Consider the following 21,042-nt stretch of genomic DNA (forward strand, 5'->3'; position numbering starts at 1 on the left):
TTTTTTTGCACCCTCATCTAAGCATGGACGTTTTAAATCGGGTAAATCTGTCAGTGTTGGCACCGGGCACAAAGTGGCGCCGAGCAAAACGCTAAGTGTCTCTGCTAGTTTCTGACCGATGCAGTTGTTTCCCCATCCGATGCTCGTTTTGTTTGAATGGCAAATACTCCTCTGGTGTTCTGAGCACCCTTGGCTGTGTAGCTCTTATAACGACATTTGGTCAAGTGGAGTTGTAGGCACAGAAAGTGATTGGAAGATAAAAACCTGGTTTCATATTAATTGTTACCTCCTCCATTGAGGTAACCGCTGTTTGTTTAGATATGTATACAAGATTACAGAAAAACAACTAAACCGATTACCATGAAACTTGGTGGAAGTTTGGGTCAGGGAAGAACTCCTCGGATCCAGGACCTTTCTTCATCTGGAACATTTGAGAAATGAGTGTTTCAACATTTTCACTGTTTTCCGAAGGGTGTACGATTAATGAAGAGAACTCATATCCACGAGTGTGTGAAATTCAGTGCTGCTTGTATTTCAGAAGACTGTCGGGCCTTAGTGCAGGTGATGCACTCTACTGATTCATAGTTAAAACTCGCAACTGCCCTCGTGCCCATGAGCATCTCCGGACGTGTGAGGTGTGGTCGGGTGCATTGTTGGCACAGAGAGCGATTAACCATCAGAGACATGGTTTGATGTTGATGGTTCAGTATTTTGCAAGTGAGGAGCATTTTGTAAATAGTAGTACTGCTGAGCAGGTTAAGTGGGTCGTCAACGTCCACTAAGCAGAAGGTTGGCGGTTCGATCCCAGTCTCCCTTATTCTGTATCTAATTGTCCTTGGGCAAGTTACTGAATCCCTAAAGGTTGTCCGTAGTGTGTGTGATTGTTTTGTGGTGATCCATTTGCACTTTGATTGGTTTATTGCATGTTCCACCCACTGTAGTACAATCTTTTTAGACCATGCTACTGACATTACAACCTTTTTTGCACCATTAAAATACCAGCAGTGTATTTGTACACACCCTAGATGCACTTGTGCCACTTAGATTCAGACAATGTATTGAGATTGCCGTGCAGAAAGCCTTTAAACCTAAACTGATGCTTCCCCTGTTGCCTCGAAGTGTGTTAGTTGTGCGGTTGTAAATAACCGCTTTATTTCCACATCTCCCTCATTAAGTGACATTTACAGTTTTAAATGCCCTTTTAATAGAAGTTTTTGAAAGATGACATTTTCAATAATGGAGAAGGACGGACAATTTTACACGAAGAACTTTGTGTTTGTTGTAATGGATGATTGCAGATTTGCACCGTGACCGTCTCAGGAGATGTGTGTTTAGGTTTAGTTATTCGGTGGATTCCTGTCTATAAGTAAAGTGAGGCACAATAGACCTTCTTCATCTAAACCTAAAGTATAGCAGTTAGTATCTGGTGCAGAATGCTGGATCACCACAGTTAATAAGTCCACTGTTTTATTTCCAATAAATCTGGACAAGCTTAAACTTCTCTTAGAAAAATATAGAATCACATTATGTTCAACAACAACGTAATCCATGTCAATATCAATAAAACTGACGAATTCACTAACCTCTCAATGCTCTGACAAGTATTCCAAACTGTGTCATGCAGGAAAAGGCAGATATATTGAGACAAGGCCACAATGGTGACCAGCTCTGCAGTATTCCTCAGTGAAACGAGCTAAAGGTTACAGCATTTAACAATCCTGACAGGTTCCATGGATGTGTGCCACTTCAGGGGCTGCTCTGTGTTCTCTGAGGAACTTCCTGTCGTCTTTTCTATCCATTGTCAATTATGTTTCAGGCCGATATGATCGGAAACATTCAAGATACAAGAGATTGATCCAAAACACATGCACAGTCACTCTACATGCAGATGAAAAAATGTGTCCTCTACTTTTGACCCATCTGGTGAACATCACAGGACAAACAGAGCAGTGGACAGCAGATGTTTGGGGAGTAAGGTGCCTTGCTCAGGGGCACTTAGACAGTTGGGGTAGGGAGAGTCCTTTTTGGACTTTAGAACAGATCCAGGTGTTGTCCATCCAGGTATGGTTTTTATTGTCACTGTGAGGAGTTGAACCAGAGACCTTCCAGTCCGATGTCTGTAGCATTCTGCCCTTAGTCCACCGCCAGTCAGGTCCCACCGAGATTTGAACTCGGATCGCTGGATTCAGAGTCCAGAGTGCTAACCATTACACCATGGCACCTTTTAGTCCTCCTCTACTCTCATACCATCTCATGAATGGAAACTTTGGCTAATGACCAGGAATTTTCTCAAGTTGTTCTCCTTGGAGCGATATGTACAGAAACAGTTTAAGCAGATTGCGTGTTGCCAGCTCAGTTACACTTTTAGAAACATCAGCATAAAAAATTAAAAATAATCCTCATGTTTGACAGACTAACTTTACAACCACTCTTAGTTCATCCATTCTTGTTTGAAGTGCTAGATAAACATTGAAACAAGTAAAATGACCCGATTCGTTTTGAGACATGTTGACATCTGCTCTGTCTTTTTAAATTGTCTGCCAATGGAATAGATTGTAGCAGGAGGAGGAGGAGGAGAAAAAAAATGGAAAGAGCTTCACAGTAATACACAACCGAAAGAAAGATAAAGAGAATAAAATCCCTCCTAACATGTCTGTCGTTTGAGTAACACATGGGAGAGAACAGATATCTGCCAGGGACAGTGGGGGCAGAGCCGCAGAATCCTCTTGGTGAGAGAAACTTCATTTCATTTTCGTCCTAAAAACACACTCTATCATACTGAACATTTCCTCGTGTATGCAAAGTAATTAAATCAAGCTACACTAAGGAATAAGGTGTGTGATGACTTATTGAATACATCGGTTTATGCTTCATACCGCAAAACAATTACGCCATCAAACACTAGTGTCGGCCTGTGCCTGCTTGAGACGAAAGCAATCACAATTCTTCCTGGAGGATGAGTGTGAGATCCGTTCAGAGAGCACTCGCTGACAAGTGGGAGCCGCGGTCGCCGCATCCCGGCCTGCACAGACACACATTAATGTAATAACTGCCAGGAAGAGCTCTTCAGTGACTGGTCGGCCTTCGAGTGCCTCTTATTGACCGAGCAGCTTCCAGTGGCATGTCTGCAGTGAGGCAGAGGCGCAGGTACATCTGCACACGCTCAGTCGCAGGCGGCCGCTCGCAGCTTCCCCTCCGCCCTCCATCCTAAACCTCCCATTAGCTGCCACACCCGGCCACCTGCCTCCAATCAGAGCGGAGCGGGGGGGTGGGGGGGGGGTGGGGGATGGGGGTCAGACATGATGGAAAGAGTGAAGAGGGCCAGCGTGAGAGTGCAGATGACAAATGAGCTCTATGAATTCATGCTTCTCGTCGGCCGTGTCAGATCTGTCTGTTAACACGCAGAACAGATATAGATCCTATCTACCTTCACATGTTATACAAATATAAATCTACATACATTATATATAACACGCTTATTACATATATGGAGATTTAAGGACTTTTTAAAGTTAGAAATCAAATTGACAGAGCAGGGCGGCTGTGGCTGAGGGGTATAGTGGCTGCCTCCAACCTGAAGGTCGGTAGTTCGATCCCAGTCCGACCCATCTGCATGCCGAAGTGTCCTTGGGCAAGATGCTGAACCTGAATGCCCCCCCCCCCAAATAGAACAACAAAGTGCTGCGATTTAAAACTGTACTGTAAAGCACTTTGAGTGGTCATCAAGACTAGAAAAGCACTTTATAAATACAAAACCATTTACCATTTATCTTCTACTAACTATGTTTTCATAGTTTTCTATTTGATTGGTTAATATTTTTGTTATATCAACAAAATAAAAGATCGTTAAAGCAGCATTGTTATTGTTTTATTTGAATATTCTCTCCAGACGGTTTGAAGTTTCATAGATATAAGATCAAGATAAAACCTTTTATTGCAGATTGTTGCATCACTGTGATAAAGCAGATTATGAATGAAACAACGTTCAAGTCTGGTTAATCCACATTACACACACATTAGATTGAATATGACTTAACACTTTATAGATGAGATCATTCAACAGGTGGAATGAGAGATAGTGTGAGTCAGAGGCCGAACAGACCCAGAGCTGCGTGCATCCTTCACTTTGCTCCTTGTGAGATATTACTTCTTGTGACCTTTGACCCTTTCCCTCATTGGAACGCCTTCATTCACCCGGAGCGGCCTGTATCAGTACAAATCGATGCGAGGCACCGAGAGCAAATCACATCTCCCTCACCGCAAACCAATTCCATGTTATTGACCAATCAAGCGGCGGACAGTTGTTTTGTGTCCTGGAGACAGATTCTTTTTCATATTTGACTGACGGACACGGTAACCATAGTGATGGGGCGGCGATGGTATTGATTGAGTGTCGACAGAAATAACTGGAAAAGACGCAGATGGAGACAAACGCACCCGTTCACACAGGCAGACTTTAAAAGGCCCTTTGTTTTAAGATTTAAAGTGCAGGGGAACACTGAAGTGACGTTCTGTCACTTCTCGTCCTCCACATGTTGTCCGTCTGTTGTCAGCTGTCAGGGCGACTTCCCCTCACAGAAGAAAGCACCTTCCCCGAATCATTTCATTCCAGCGTTGGTTGTGTGCACACATCCCCTCACGACACTCTCCATTTGAATTATATTTCCTGGCGAGACATTGACAAAGGAGACATTTTGTCCTCTTATGCTACACTGGCCATTATTGTGTTTGACTCTTTTTTTTTTTCTTCTGTTTGTTCGGTTGAAAGTCAATTTCCAATCAGTTTCTCCCTCTCTTCGTTTTTCTTATCTATCCACGGAGGGTTGACTGAGCACACAGGCAGAGTTTCAGAATCACGTTGCTCTACATTTACACAGTGACACAGTCTCCTGGGAGCTTCCTGGTACAAGCAGGATACTGAGCAGCTCCACTGGAGCAGACGGGATTAAGGGCAAAGGCTCTTCAGTAACTGTTGTCCTTTTTCTTTCCTTTTATACGTCTGCATTCAGCACACAGGCAAATTTAAATTGTGCCTTGTCATGCAAAGATTCAGGGCAACAAATGGAGCATTGCATCAGTTCCCAGTGATTTCTGGAGTCTCACTTGGATAAGCTTGTTTATTCAAGCTTCCCCATCGTTGTCTCAACTGCTTTGCTGCCAGTTGAATAATAACATCCCATCATATTCATACACGTGTGTAAGATCTTTGTATCATAATCTCAGTATCTGTAAGTATAGGCCAGTTACCATAGCATGAACCAAGATCTGATTCTGACATTTGTTTTTCCAAATTTTTCAATTTTACTCTGAGTTGCAAATTTCAGAATAAAAGCCTCTGAGACCCCAAAGACCAAAAAACTGTACAGACAGTTGGAAAAAAAAATTCTGGTTCAGCTGATGGGGAAGGTTTGTGTCAGCCGGTGCGCCCCTCCACCCATCTACCTCCGTCCCTCGAAAAATAAACAGAGTGCCGTGAAAATTGGCAGCAACATTAAAACCACCCGGGGGGATGATTCATAAAGTTTTCTAATTCGGTTCCGTTTATTCTTTCTGCTGTCACTGTGCAGAATACAGTACATGTATGTAGGAGGACTTTTACATCGGCTGTCATTGTTGGCAACGCTGACACAAATTCTGTCTCTTTTCCAAAGATAAAAGACAACGGCCTCATTTCATGGGTTCATTTTATTGTTGGAAAAAATCCTACATATTTATATTGAAAATACTTTTTGGTCTCATCAGTCTTTCTTTTCCTCTTCTCCAGCATCACCATCTTTGGCACCGGGGCCAAGTGGCTGTCTGTGCTGCAGGAGAAGAACCTGAAACCCGGTGAGTCGTGGTCACAGACCCAATCGTGTACACACCTACGTGAGCGTGCAAGCAGACAACCAGAGACGCACATGGACGCACACAAATAACAAGCAGAAAGCCAGAGAGAGAAATGCATCCTCTCACACACACACACACACACACAGACACAGACACACACATTCACACATCTCCTCTGTGGAACCTGAAACCAAAAGAGCAGATGGACGCGATAATGATTATTAAAGTGATGCTGTTTGACTCTAAATGTCCTTTATGCCATTTACCGAGTGAATCAACAGTTTGCCCTGTGCTCTGCTGGTTGACACTGAATCGAATGGATAAAAGTGCTGTTAGGATAATTCATGTGAATCATGGATAGGCCCGTCTAATTGCTTTTACTGTCACAGCTCTCCGGGGGGGGGGGGGGGGGGACCAGGTCTCTGCACATAATCAGCGTTGTGCCAGTGCTTATTAGCCTTCGTGCTAACCTTCATTCACGCCGCTCTCCCCTCAGTGTTTGTGTGACAGAAAATGCCTCGTTAGACGTGCACGCTCAAATTATTGCTGTGCTCTTGTGTGAAGGTGCGTTCCTCGTTGCCACCGAACAAAGCACTTAGCAGGTTTTTATCAAATTCTTAAGCTCCGAATCCTTAACTGGGTGTAAATTTGATCCATCAAGCGAAATTATTCCGATGGAGTAGCACTTAAGTCCCATAAATGGCGTGTGCACATGTGAGTTTGTGTTGTGTTCTTCCTCGTGTCCTCTCGTTTGTTGGTCTTCATCCTCTCCTCTTTAAACCCTCAAATGGAATTGTGCTCATCATCATGTAAATTAGCAGTTTTAACTAATGCAAAGGGCTTAGCCGGGGCCCACTTGTCCTTCCTTTTCTCCCGTTCTCCATCACTTCTCCTCTTCCTCTCCTCTTCTCTCCTAATGTTAAATCAGCAATTGTAACCAGTGTTGTGTCTCACTTCCCACTGTGCTGTTGTATTCACCACAACTCTTTATTCATGGTGCCTCCTATGCGTGTGTGTGTTTGTGTGTGTCTGCAAATTAGTTAAACACAGTCGTCATCGTCCCCCCCCCCCCCCCCCCGGCAAAAAAAAACAACGACAACTTTGCTCTTTCCCAGTGTGTCTCTGTCTCTCTGCTGCTCCCCCATCAGTCAGCCAACTTCTTGATCCAGTTGGCACTGTGTGTGGGTGTGGGTGTGGGTGTATGTGTGTGTTGGGATGCTTATTAGAGAAAGCATGGCAGAGGGAGCTGTATATCTGTGTGTGTGTGTGTGTGTGTCTGGGTGTGTCTGTGTGTGTGTGCCTCCAGTGGACTGGGAAGGGTAGAGGGAGCTTCTTCATGGGCTGCCCCAGCGGAGAGGCCCTTTCCCTGGGTTGACATTTGGACCAGGACACCTGGAGGCATGGTGGGGGGGTAGCAAAATATCCCACTGAGTGTGTGTCTGTGTGTGTGTCAGACTGTGCATGTGTGTGTTAGACTGTGCATGTGCGTGCGGGTGTTTTTATGGGATGAGGGGCGGTTGCTGGAAGCTTATTAGTTTGCAGGGTGTAATTGGCTTGTGGTGATTTGGGCGTGTGTGTGTGTGTGTGTGTGTGTGTGTGTGTGTGTGTGTGTGTGTGTGTGTGTGTGTGTGTGTGTGTGTGTGTGTGTGTGTGTGTGTGTGTGTGTGTGTGTGTGTGTGTGTGTGTGTGTGTGTGTGTGTGTGTGTGTGTGTGTGTGTGTGTGTGTGTGTGTGTGTGTGTGTGTGTGTGTGTGTCACAGAGTGTGTGGTTCGTATCCGACAGGTTTTGGCTTCATTTCTGGATTGTGATAGAAAGTGGAAACATGTCGTTCATCTTTACACACAGTTTATCTCTATTAAACCTTTTAAAATCATCTTTCCTCTTGTGTGTTCATCATTATTTTCTTTTTTCTCTCTGTCCCTCAGTGGAAACACACAACCTCCAGTCGCTCCACACCATCCTGTCGACCGGGTCTCCTCTCAAACCTCAGAGCTACGACTACGTCTACCGCTGCATCAAGAGCAACGTGCTGCTGGGCTCCATCTCAGGTGACCGAGCGACATCTTCCACACAAGGGCACAAATGGCGGTTAACACTGTTTATGACTGACACAGTGAAATAGATTGTATAGAAATGCACATTTTCCTCGCCACCCACAATGCCAACACACCCACACACTTGCACACAATGGCAGGGGCCCTCTCGGTCCATTGTAATGTTGACAGGGCCCTCGAACGCTATCTGCCTCCCTGTGCTTCCTGACACATTTAATATTTAGACAGCCTGGGTGACGTGTTGAAGACACACACACACACAAACACACACACACACATTTACACACATTGAGAAGCAGCTTGGAGCATCACTCTTGCAGATTGGCTGCACCAAAACAAATGAAGCACAGCTGTAGTGCACTAAGCATTAGGTTCAAAAGCACTGTTACACACACACACACACACACACACACACACACACACACAGTGACATGCATGTAGAAGAGACTGGACACAACAAGGAAAGTTTGTTATGGTAATGACCATCCCTGTGTCTGACCTCTCCTGCACTCACTCTCCATCCACTTTTCACTCTACACAGTGAAACACTCAATAGTTCACAGCAAGCTGAGTTTTAAAGCACTCGTGAATCATCATTTTGTAGCTTCAGTCAAGGGTTTAATGCTGAGCATCTTCAAACCACTAATGTGAAGCCTGAACACAAAACAAAATCTAGTTGGAGGAGAAAATAGGTGACAACTACACAAACTGTCCAGTTATTACTGAAATACTCTGGTGAGGACATTTTTATCATAAGTGAAAGGAAGAGCGGCCAAAACATTGTTTAACTCAAATTGTGCTTAACAGGGTTTTATTGTTTCGAGACACATTATTTGAATCTGTGCGTGTGTGCGTTGTGCGTTTGTGTGTGTGTGTGTTACCGAACAGCATGTCCTGCCCCCGTCAGTTTCCTCCCTCTCACCAAGGGCACCAGCAGGTTGCTGCCCTGTTGGCTGCCAACCGCCCAAACCTTGACCCCCGAGGTTAACACGCTGCTTGTGTGTGTGTGTGTGTCTGTTCATTGGATTACCAGCATATGTGTGTGACTGGAGGCCACAGTGACATATGTGATAGGCCCATTTGCCGATTGCACCCTGTGTGATTGTGTCTCTGTGTAAACATGTCTGCAGACGTGTGCTCGAGTGGGAATATGTCTGTTTTTGTGTTTTTAATTCAGTTTATTACAAATTGTGTGTGTGTGTGTGTGTGTGTGTGTGTGTGTGTGTGTGTGTGTGTGTGTGTGTGTGTGTGTGTGTGTGTGTGTGTGTGTGTGTGTGTGTGTGTGTGTGTGTGTGTGTGTGTGTGTGTGTGTGTGTGTGTGTGTGTGTGTGTTAGCAGGGATTTTTGACCCCCGTTGTGTCCCATTGGGGGATTTTAACACTTTCACTGCTGGATCCCCCCATTGAAATATACCTCCATCTGACTGCCCATATGTCAGCCCTCTCCTCCTCCTTTCCTCTCCTCTCCTCCTCTTCCTCCTCTCTTCTCTCCTCTCCTCTCCTCTCCTTCTCCTTCCCTCTCCTCTCCTCTCCTCTTCTCTTCTCTTCTCTTCTTTTTTGTGTGTCATTCTGTTTTCCATGCCTCTGTGCCTGCCTGTGTTGAGATGCTTTCCTTTTTGTCTCACTTGGAGATTTAGTCTGACCCTAGACTTTAATTTAATAACGTTTATTAAGTTACCTTGTTGTGCATGCACACACACATGCACACTTAATGGCTGCTGATGGAAGGCATCTCAACAAGGCAACAGTGGCTTTTTGCTTCAAATTTGCTTGAGTGTGTGCGTGCATGTGCCCGTGGATGTGTGTGTATCCACCCATTAAAGTCGGCGTGATGATAAAATAATGCCTCCTCTTCCTGCTAAAGGTGTGTGTGTGTGTGTGTGTGTGTGTGTGTGGGTGTGGGTGTGTGGGTGTGTGTATGTGTGTTTAATCAGGAGACAACGTTTCCACTTCCTCCTGGGAGCCAATTAAAGCTCAATAAAGAACCTGGCAGAGAGAGAAACAAGAGAGACAACGAGTGTAAAGAACAGAAAGAAAAGCGAGAGGGAAGGAGGGAGCAGCGGAGGGGGAGAAAGCAGCTGAAAGGAAGCGAACAAGATGGATGGATGGAGTCTGTGATACAGGGAGGGAGCGAAACGGGGAGATGGAGAAGGAACAATGGGAGGCGAGATGAATCGAATGCGTCAGAAATAGTAAATGATTGGAAGGTGGAAAGAGACGAATGGATATTGCAGCAGAGGAAGTGTGTGTGTGTGTGTGTGTGTGTGTGTGTGTGTGTGTGTGTGTGTGTGTGTGTGTGTGTGTGTGTGTGTGTGTGTGTGTGTGTGTGTGTGTGTGTGTGTGTGTGTGTGTGTGTGTGTGTGTGTGTGTGTGTGTGTGTGTGTGTGTGTGTGTGTGTGTATGAGCTACAGCAGAGTAGAACTCCTATATGGGTCAATGGAGGTGGAGCAGGGCGCTAAACCTGCCACTTTGTGTCGCCTGAATACAAGATTGATACCGACACTAAGTCTAGTAATGGTTCTAGGTAGGTGTCACTGATATGATGCCTGGAAACCAAACTCAGGTTGCCTCTGGACCAACGTAGCAAGATGTAGTCCGACCGAAAGAGACGTCTCGGTCGAGATCAAACATATTCCTGGTTCAGCTGGTTTGCCGTGTGAAAACTCTATTTTTGGATAGTTTGGGCCTTCAGACCCATCATATTCAAGTCAGCATTAAACAGAAGAAGAAAAAAAAATGGAAGTCCTACTGGTGCCTCCAGAAACAGAGTCGCCCGGGATTGAAGGATCGTTCTCACTCGTTGCCTCTGATGATATAAAGCTAGACAAACTGTTGTTTTGACCACATGAACCCCCCCCCGACAGATATAAATCTCTAGCATGATGTCATCTATACACATGATTCATATCAGCACTGAAACACTTACCACCACCAAGGAGGTTATGTTTTCACGCCTGTCAGGCAAGATTACACAAAACATATTTTTCAACATTTTCCCAGATAATAATTTATTGATGTCGTTGAAGAATCAGGTGTATTTAAGTGACTGATATCTGTGAGCGTGTTAAATTTTTGTCGTTTGATTATTTGGTTGTCACGTTATTAGCAAAGGGGTTTTCTTTGAGCCCTTCTTTAGTCCTCTGCTCAGAAAAGCATGAGAGTGCCTGGTAACAAGAAACAGCCAGGAACTAATGGAAGCTAAAAAGTCTGTAGAGCAGCAGAGTCGGGGGGTAACTCTCTGAGGGTTTGTCAATGCGAGGAACATATTTCACTTTACATCTTTATGTGATTCACGGTCAGCATAAAATGTATCTTACTCAACATTTGTGTTTTTTTTTCTCTCTTTTAAGATGAAAACTGCACACAATAACTTGAAGGCAGGTTTTTTTATTTCCATCTGTGAATCTAAATCTGTCCCTCGGTGTGTGACTGTTTTTCTCTCTCTTTTCTTTTCAGGCGGCACTGACATAGTGTCATGTTTCATGGGTCAGAACCCAACAGTTCCAGTGTATCGAGGCGAGATCCAAGCACGGAACCTCGGCATGCCTGTGGAAGCCTGGAGCCTTGATGGTGAGAGAGAGAGAGAGAGAGTGTGTGAATTCCTTATATATCTTATAAATATGACACTCTTATACCTCTGTGCCAGTGACAGCCAGCGGCCGGAGGCAGAATGTTCTCAGGTTGTTTGTCCAGATCTTGTGAACATGATATCTCAAGAGCACCTTGAGGGAACTCCTTTAAAATTTGGTACAAATGTTCAGTTGAACTAAAGGAGGAACTGAACACGTTTTTGGTTTTGTTACCACAAACCATATCAGGAACACCATGAATTTCTTGGTGGTTGGAGCTCAAAGGTCACTGTGACCTCACAAAACCCTTTTTTCCCTTGTGAATGCGTAATCTTCTAAACAGCTCGAGATAATTCTTTCAAAATTGGCTCAAGTATTCGCTTTGACCTTCAGATAAACTGATTGAATTCAGGTTCTCAAAGGTCAAGGTCACAGTGAACTCTCCATTCATGTGTATGGGCTCTTGAACATGATGTCTCAAGTCTGCTTTTAGGGAATTCCTTCAAATTTGTTGCAAATGTTCAGTTGGAGTAAAGGAGGAACTGAATATGTTTTTGGTATTGTGAACACAAAGCATCTCAGGAACATCTTGAATTTCGGGGGCGGTTGGAGCTCAAAGGTCATTGTGACCTCACAAACCCTTTTTCCCCTTTCAAAATTTGCTCTTATATTCGCTTGGGCCTCAGATAAACTGATTGACTTCAGGTTCTCAAAGGTCAAGGTCACAGTGAACTCTCAATGTTTGTGTATGGGCTCTTGAACATGATATCTCAAGTCTGCTTTAGGGCATTTCTTCAAATGTTTAAGATGAACTGTGACATAAATCTTGATAAATAATGTATGAAAACTGAAGCTGCTCTGGTTGCAGCGTGGTAACTGTAGTTGCTTTCTATTTAAACCAGAGCGCTCTAGCTGTCATCAACAACATAGTCCAGAAACCGCATTGCGGTTTTTACAAATTTGCCAGTTGACGAGGGATCCAGAAAATATTAATGAGGAAAATTAATCACAAACACATTAAAGAACCCGCTAATGTGCCATTGAGCAAACTTTCCATCTGCTTCAGGAGCTGCTCGGTGGCCACCAGTACAGGACTGGGGTTCTACTTGGTTGCTCCCATATGGGCATGTACCCGTATGTGTTGGCATGAATCTGAGCTGAACAATTGTAATTAGTGAACTTCTCCTGGATAGATACAGGTGAACACTTCATGGAAACCGTTTAGTGATATTTGGTTTTTCACCTTGCTGGGAGTCTTCAAAGCACCTCTATGTTTTCTCATTGATTTGAGTCCCTTGTTCCCCAGCTCCCAATCCCTGCTGCTGGCTGCACTGGCACGACTCCACCACCTCAAAGGAGAGTGGATTGAGGGATCATTTAAAGGCAGTTTTGTAGGAAGAGCCAGGATTATTTTGGTTGGTCTCTAAGCCTGTAACACCGTCCTGAGGGAGGAGGCGAGGGCTTCGTGAAACCTCACATTGAAGAGTGTCAGGTTCTCTGAGTGTGGGACACATTACCTGCAGATTTGATCTCAGAGTCATTTATACTGTCGGTGTAGGTGTGTGTGTTTTGTGTTGGATTTGTGTTCAGGTGTATGTGTTGTGTGTGTCAAACCTCTAACTTTGTTTCACTCCTCTGTGTGTGTGTGTGTGTATGTGCAGGTAAGCCTGTATGGGGAGAAAGCGGGGAGCTTGTCTGCCTGAAGCCGATCCCGTGTCAGCCAACCCACTTCTGGAATGATGAGAATGGGAGCAAATACCACAAAGCATACTTTTCATCGTTCCCTGGTAAGTACACAAACATCATAGGTAATTACACCCGTAAATGCAGTATACATCAGAGTGCAGCCCGAAAATGAACCGAGCCCAATCTGAACCTGACAAACACTATAATTTACCCACACTCTAGTACACATGTACAAGAGTGTGAATCTACAATAATATAATGTAGCACCGTGCAATTGCCCTGTAATGAATATTACTCAAACTACACTATTTTCTACTTATATTCTACTGCATACAACAATTTACGTTTTTCTTTCATTTTTTCCATGACCAATTTCCATGAAAATTAAAAAATGTTGCATTAATCTCAGTAATGATCTTCCTCTTCAGGTGTATGGGCTCATGGAGATTACTGTAAAATCAACCCAGAGACAGGAGGTGTCGTCATGCTGGGCAGAAGGTCAGATATATTTATTCTTCTACTCAGGGTGGAGTAGTATTTGTTTTATAACTTTAGTTTAAAGTGATTCATTAATTTAGATTGTTATTTTATTGCACAGTTTTGCTGTATAACTCACAAAAATATTCAATATCTTGGTAAAGGAAGATAAATAACGTAGAGAAATAGAAACGTACAGAGAGAAAATCCACAATGTTTTAGAACTGAATAAAGAGAGAATGAAAAACCAGCTCACAGAAACTGAATGACTTCCTGTGTGCTGCTGCATTGCAATGACAGACACAAGAGTTTTAAATGTCCAACTCGTGTTTTTCTGCAGCGACGGAACGCTGAACCCCAACGGAGTCCGGTTCGGCAGCTCGGAGCTCTACAACATCGGTGAGTCTCCAACGTGGCAGCGGAGGAGGGTGACTCATGATGCTCTTTATGTTGATGTCCCATTACCTATTTATAAAGTTTGTTGAGCACCTCCTCTTCTCTCTTTGCCTCTCATCTGCTCTTCTCATCTTTTTTGTTTTATTCTCCTTTTTGTAGTGGAAGCGTTTGAGGACGTGTCAGACAGCCTGTGCGTTCCTCAGTACAGCGCAGATGGAGAGGAGCGGGTTATTCTGTTCTTGAAGATGGCTCCTGGAAAGCCCTTCTGTCCGGAGCTGGCGGCGAGGATTAGAGGAGCCATCAGAAAAGCTTTGTCCGCCCGACACGTCCCCGCGCTGCTGCTGGAGACCCGAGACATTCCTGTAAGAACACACTGCGAATCAGATAGAAGCAAACCTGTCAGATGATCACCGCTGCAAAAGGTTTGACTGGCAGCTCTTTTTCTTCTCCCCCCCCCCCTGCAGTACACCATCAGCGGTAAGAAGGTGGAGGTGGCTGTGAAGCAGGTGATCGCCGGCCGGGAGGTGGCGCAGAGAGGGGCTTTCTCCAACCCGGATTCACTGGACCTTTTCAAGAACATTCCTGAGCTGCAAAACTTCTAGAGCCGAGAGAAAGAACAACGGAGAGAAACCACCTGACGAGACTTCAGCTTAGTTTTTAAATTATCTATTCGAATCTGCAGGAACAGGGAGAGGTGCAAAGTGAAAGGGTCGTTTACAAAGGAGCCCTGAGCATTTGTACAGGGATCCAAAACAAAAAATAATGTATGTCAAAGGGATTTGGTACAAATTATTTGTATATATAATAATACGTTTGTAGTGTCAGTCCGACAAGAGACTAAAACCATGAGGTGCACTGCTGCAATCACAGGATCAAACACTCTCCTTGTCCGCTGTGCAGGTAAATGTTGTCCTGGATTCAGCTTTTAGTTTAATATAACATAACTGAATCTTGAAATTCAACTTTAAGCTCTTTGCTTCGGCTCCGCTCTCTGATTGTTGTCAGCCAGTGATGAACCTCAGAATGTCTCTGTGTCGTCTGCTCTGACCCCGGTGATGGTTACTGAGTTGGTCCCAGTCATCTCCGCTCTGCAGACAACTACTGGGATCCCCATCTCATCGTTATGTATTTTTTGGACTGTGAAGCATGATAAGAATGCATTTAAAGATGGTTAGTTAATCACAGGTTCGAGTCCCAACATGCCACCAGATGCAGAGTGTCCCAATTCAGGGGCCCCTGGGCTGTGCAGACGGCGAAGGTCCGACTGAAAGGAAGCGGTGTCGCCTACGGAGGGTTTCCGTAATTTGCGATACCTCCTGGTCCCGCCTTTATCGCTGTCGCCTATGATGTCACCTATGATGCGTAGTCCCCGAAGGTCGAACCATAAGAAAATGATCTGGTCTACGGATGATTTCCGTAATTGTCATCACCTTGTCCCGCCCGACGAGACAATTTCAACGCCCCCTTTTTTGTTTTTTTAGCATGTGCACCGTTAACTGCTTCACTGTGTTGGAGCCTGGTAATTACCCTTTTGAATAGTAGGCGACGCCATTATCTTTTTGAAAAATAGTTCATCACAAAAGTGCAACGAATCAAGGGTTAGGTTGGTGTCATCCACCAATTACAACCTCCTGTGCTGGGGGGGGGGGGGGGGGGGGGTTGCATTCGATGGCCTCGACGCAATCGGCCCCTGAATTGGGACACAATCGGAATCGGATTCAAACAACCAGAGATTCTATATAACCAACGACTTACAGATAATTTAACCCAAACTGAAAACATGTATTGACCTGTTGTGAATGACAAAATCAAACATAGCCGTCATCTGACTGTCCTCTTGATTCCATTTCAATCCGCCCAAGACGTGAAGGTTTTAAATTTTTTTGTGTGACCTGAAGTTCAGCAAATGTTCACATCACCACAAAAGCCTGTATTTGTTGGTTCCATATCAATGTGGTCATTCCTCCCTTCAGACTGCAGCAGTTCAGCCTGGTTTTTGCTTTGTAGAATGATACAAAAGCTAAAGGCAGGTTGATGCTCTTAAATATGAACTGGAGTGGTTTTGTTTTTAAGACAGAGCAACGTGGGCTTTAGATAATGTTTTCATTTCCTGTTGGGAGAGAAAGAAATAACGTGACCAGCATGTGGAGAAATCCCAGGTTCACATGTCAGAGAAGTGTTTGTTCTAACACAGTTGTAGGATTTCCTTGTGTGCGTGTGTGGTTTTTTTTAAAGGAGTTTTCTCGTTTGGTTTAGGATTCAGTCTTTGTAGCTCGGTCAGAGATATTTAAAAAGAAATGAATGTAAACAAATCAACTGGAAAACTCTGCAGTTCATCTTTCATGTCATTCTCACTGCTGAGATTTAAAGAATGTCATCTTTTAAAGTGACCCTGTCAAGTTTCTGACCACTAGGGGTGCTATGGAGCAGTCTGAATCCCTCACAAAGGGATGTGGTACATATTCCTGCCGTAGGTTTCAAGTTACTGATGTTTTTAGGTGTCAAGGAAACACACTTGTGAGAAACAAACAGAACTTAAATGTTAGTAGGTCAGACGTCGACAGGGATCATAGCTCGTAAACTGTACACTTTGCACTTTACTGCAGTATATGTGACATCGTTCATGGTGAAATCTGGTGAGACCTGGCAGATCTACGTTTCCGTTCTGTAGTTTGCATGCAGGATTTTTTTTTATGTAGAAAATGTTTTAATTCTCATGAATAAAACGGAGTTTGCAAACCTACTTCTGGGTGTTTTACATGAATAAGAAGTAATTCATATGTGACAGATTCTGTTCAGCTTTAGTAAATCTGCGAATATAGATAACCTCTATCAAAGATCGTGTTTGATTGTTTGCAGGTTTCCACAAATCAGTACCGTTCAAAGAAGATGAACTAAAAGTCGGCTTCTAGCAGTGGTCATGTATATGGCAAATTTTTGTAGTGAAGCCGGCTCTAGCTTCATTTTCCACGATCACCATCCCTAGTTTAAACAAAACTTTCCACTGTATATATTCGGGTCTAGTTCGAAGTTGACACGAGTCATAAATGGAAGTGAACCCCTTCTATACTCGCACATCTTGGCTGGTTTAAGTTGTTTTTTCCTGGAGGAGGAGATTTTGTTGCTTTTCCTGGATGACAGCTGTCGTCCACAAAAAAAAAATCAAACCAGTCTGAGAGGAAAAGCCTAAACAAACAGGGTGAGTTCCAAAACTCCAGCCTTTAACACCGAGGGCAGATTTACAGCATCGGCATCAACACTGTTTCCTCCAAGATAAACCGAGAGACCCTTTAACCCTGGAATGGAACCAGCACGCAAAGGGGCCTGTGCACATGGGGATTTCAACAGTTTTTTTACAGACATTTATTCGTTCCCTGCTCCTTCACCATCTGCACCTTATAACTAACTATTATTAAATCTGCATTGATGCTACAGCTCGCAGCTTGTGATGTCCTGAACGTCAGCATCCTGCTTTAAAATACAGAGCTGACACACAGGAAATAACAGACGTGTGTGTGTTTGAGTAAATGTCTCAGTGTGTGTGTGTGTGTTTGAGTAAATGTCTCACTGTGTGTCTCTCTGTGTGTTTCTCTGTGTTTTTGACGAGTATATAGAAGCCAGTCATTTTGACAGACGTCTACTTTTCGAAATAGACCTGGCAGTTTTTAAAACTCTCGGTAACCTTTACAAGTGTGAGAGCTCAGACCTGCCAGTCAGCCAGGCCTCAAAACACAACGCCGAGGAAACGCACACAAAAACAGAGAAAAGTGAGACTTGGTGAGAGTCCAGTTCCTGAAGAGTCTCACTTATCTGGAGATCCTGTACTTTTATTTATTCCTGCATCTTCGCTCGTTCAGACACGAGGAACACGAGATGTTTTGATCGCCTCCTGTCAGACAGTCGGAGAGAAAGTCTTGAAAGATTCACCAGATTCACAAACAATAATCATCTGATGAACATGAATGATGTGAGCTCCACAGTCCCTCCTGAGGGGCTGTCTGCTTTCGTATGATTCATCCCAGTTGTCTCCTAATAGAACACATCACACATCACAAAATGACTTTGTTAACAGCTTGATTGTAGACTAATAACATACTGCTTATTTTTTCTGTTATTAAGTTATAAACTGACCTGTGGTGCTCTCATAAAAGTTTGCCTGCCACACTGAGGGAAATGAAACATTGAAAGTGACCAGATTGGACTGGGAGGGATTCCCCTCGAAAGGGCCAGATTTAAAACATGGTGGTTTGGATGGATCCCGAACTCAGTGTCCACATGTTCCTGAACTTTTGTTTTCTTCAGGATGGAGCCAGAAAAATGAAAGTTTCAAACCAGGGTCTGTTATCTTATCAAACATGGCAAAGAGAAATGAATTTCAAGGCTGATAATTTGTTCATAGCTGACGCCTCGCAGCCGTAGAGTTCCTGGTTCAAATCCCAGTTTGGTTGGACTTTCTGTGTTGGGTTTGTTCGTTCTTGTTGGTGTTTGCGTGGGTCTTAGATACTCCTGCTTCCAGCAAACTTCTAAATAGATAGAAACTTACTTTATTTATCCCCAGAGACGAATTAAGTTATCATGATGGCCAGGTGTATCAAAATATAATATAATACAAGGTTAAACTACACAAAAAGAGAAAATAAAATACACAAAGGTAGTGGGGTGCAATGTAGACACTTAAGATACGACAGAATGAGGGATGAAATAAATAAAGTCTTGACACTGGTTTGAAAAGAATAGTGATTACATACTTCCGAAATAAAAATAATAAAAATAGTGTACATGCTGCATACTTATAATAATGTACAGTGAAAGCATTGCAAGGATAATAATATTATAATGGCATAATATGATAGTTATAGCAGTAATAGTACAGTGACAGCTTCCTGATGGCTGGCTGCAGTATAGCTCATAAACCCTGCCTCCTCCATGTTAGTGGATGGGGACAGGGATGAACTTTGAGAAGTCTGGATGAGTTCTCCACCCACTCCACATTTATCCTTCAACTCGGAAGTTGGAAATCTTCCTCCTCCCCCAGATGTTTTATTGCTCTTTTCTTTTGTACCCTCTCTTCCACGTCCCCAATTATCCTGAGGTGACGGTGTGTTCACCGGGGCCCGCTCCCTCCGTCACAGCCCCATAGGAGACTTGTTAAACCGAAAGTGGCTCCCAAAGAGACTTCCTCCTGAAAGGGTGATCACAACATCAATGAAGAGCCTCCACTGGCTTCTCTTCTGTGCAGACTTCTCATCGGCGGCAGGATTTGCTGAAGACATGTTTATTCCTGAAGTGAAAACGAAGCACGTCACCTGCTCGCTGTCGTGTGTAAATCTAAGGGATGGGGAGAAGCCTCTATTTTAGTCCGATTAAAGGAAACACCACGAGGAGTTCAGGAGAGAGGGAGACAGATGTTTAGTCTACATGGTTTTAGGTAGTGAGGGAGGGGATTGAGTAACTGAGGGTCCACGCAGACAGGGAGGAGAAGGAACCTCTGGATGTGCTGGTATGTTGGATATGAGGTAACTCCCAGCACCTGATGGACGGGGTTTCCTTCTACCCACGATGAGGGCAGGCTCACAGCCAAGCTGCCACAGACACACACATGTGGTTTGTGACGTTTCTGCTCCAGAGACGTGGAGGAGTTAACCTTTTACAATCTGTCGATGTAGTTAAGGTTAAACTGAAGACCCACGTGTTCTCTCAGGCTTTTCACCGTCACCTTTCATCCTATTCATTCTAGTAGTGCGATGCCAGTTCCAAACCCGCCTGTGGTCATACTGGTTGTGGAATCGTATTCTATTTTTGAAAGAAAAAAAAGGAAAATAGGAGTATAGTTGATTGTTTCAATTCCTTCCGACATTGATTTGTGTGCACTTTAATTTTCACATTGCCAATAAACCGTTTTCTTAAATATGGCTCTTCTCAAACTGTTTGAATTAGACACTTGAGTCAATAATGTGGGAGTTGTTACCTCCAGATATAGATTCATGTTTTCAGTGGATATTCAGGGATCAAAATAAAGCGACGTTAACAACCAATCTGCCTCGTGTTTCCTCTCCTCTCCAATTCGATCCTCCCGGGAGAACACTGGCTCTCATTTCACATTCACTGTCAACAATTTGTTTTAAGATAACTGCGTCCCTCTCCCCCGCTCCTGTCTATGTAATTCTCTCAAATCCCCCTCAAGCAAATGAATTTCAATTGGTTTTATGTGGTCATTCAGCTGAGTGTGACATGAGGAGCAGCTAAATGGAAAAGAGTCTCTGCTGAGACTTGTGCTTCTGTAGAGTCGCCCAAATTGAGACGAGCAATTTCCTGATTCCTATGTCGCCGCGGAGGGAGACGAGGTTCCTGTGTCTCGTGGAAAAGGCAATTGTGACTTTATAAAACATTAACACTGTGATGTAGCAGAATGTAAAATATATTTGACACGTATTATCTTGGAAAGTATAATAATTTAACTGAATTGAACAACTGGTGCAGCCTCTCAAACCAGCTTGTGTCTATGTATCACTGCTGATGAGAGGTTTATATGTACATGTGTGTGTATATATGATATGTGTAAGAAATAATTTATACTGTATATCCTTCATTATGTATTATCAGTTCTTGATTCTGACTAATTTGCCTTTTTACTTGATTAAAGTGTGTTGATTTTTTTGATTCAAATTTTTAACTGTGTGGGTTATGGTTGTTTATTTTTTGTGGATTTGCCAAATCGTTTTGTATTTATTTGTTTGGTACATTTTTATTCTTAATTTAAGTTAACAGGCCATTTCGTATAAACCTGTGGCTTCATGGCCCTTTCAATCAGCTATAGTTTAATGCTGTTGTATGTGTTGCTATTAAAATCTAACTGTCAATCTAACCACCAGACCTTTCGAAATATTAATAACTTTTTTTTTCATGTGTAGAATCTCCCTGTGAAGTAGAAATGAGTTGTGATGAATTCACACTCCACCTCTTCTCTAAGGTTCGCTCCACGTCTGACTGTGATAAGGTGTCGACCCCAAACTGTTCAGAAGCACCAGCACA

General features: G+C 43.6%; 1 protein-coding gene across 1 annotated transcript in view; it reads left to right on the forward strand.

Annotated features, from left to right (window-relative positions):
• Positions 1 to 15,753, forward strand: part of aacs (acetoacetyl-CoA synthetase) — a 33,693-nt gene extending 17,940 nt beyond the window's left edge. The window contains exons 11-18 of the mRNA XM_062381523.1: positions 5,765 to 5,829; positions 7,755 to 7,877; positions 11,339 to 11,452; positions 13,113 to 13,238; positions 13,566 to 13,635; positions 13,955 to 14,013; positions 14,170 to 14,372; positions 14,475 to 15,753. Of these exons, the coding sequence (XP_062237507.1) occupies positions 5,765 to 5,829; positions 7,755 to 7,877; positions 11,339 to 11,452; positions 13,113 to 13,238; positions 13,566 to 13,635; positions 13,955 to 14,013; positions 14,170 to 14,372; positions 14,475 to 14,612 (898 nt within the window). The 3' untranslated portion in view covers positions 14,613 to 15,753. The remainder of the gene's footprint in view (positions 1 to 5,764; positions 5,830 to 7,754; positions 7,878 to 11,338; positions 11,453 to 13,112; positions 13,239 to 13,565; positions 13,636 to 13,954; positions 14,014 to 14,169; positions 14,373 to 14,474) is intronic.
• The last annotated feature ends 5,289 nt before the right edge of the window (positions 15,754 to 21,042 follow it).

Source organism: Platichthys flesus, chromosome 3 (genome assembly GCF_949316205.1).
Source record: "Platichthys flesus chromosome 3, fPlaFle2.1, whole genome shotgun sequence".
In the NCBI taxonomy this organism is placed as follows: domain Eukaryota; kingdom Metazoa; phylum Chordata; class Actinopteri; order Pleuronectiformes; family Pleuronectidae; genus Platichthys; species Platichthys flesus.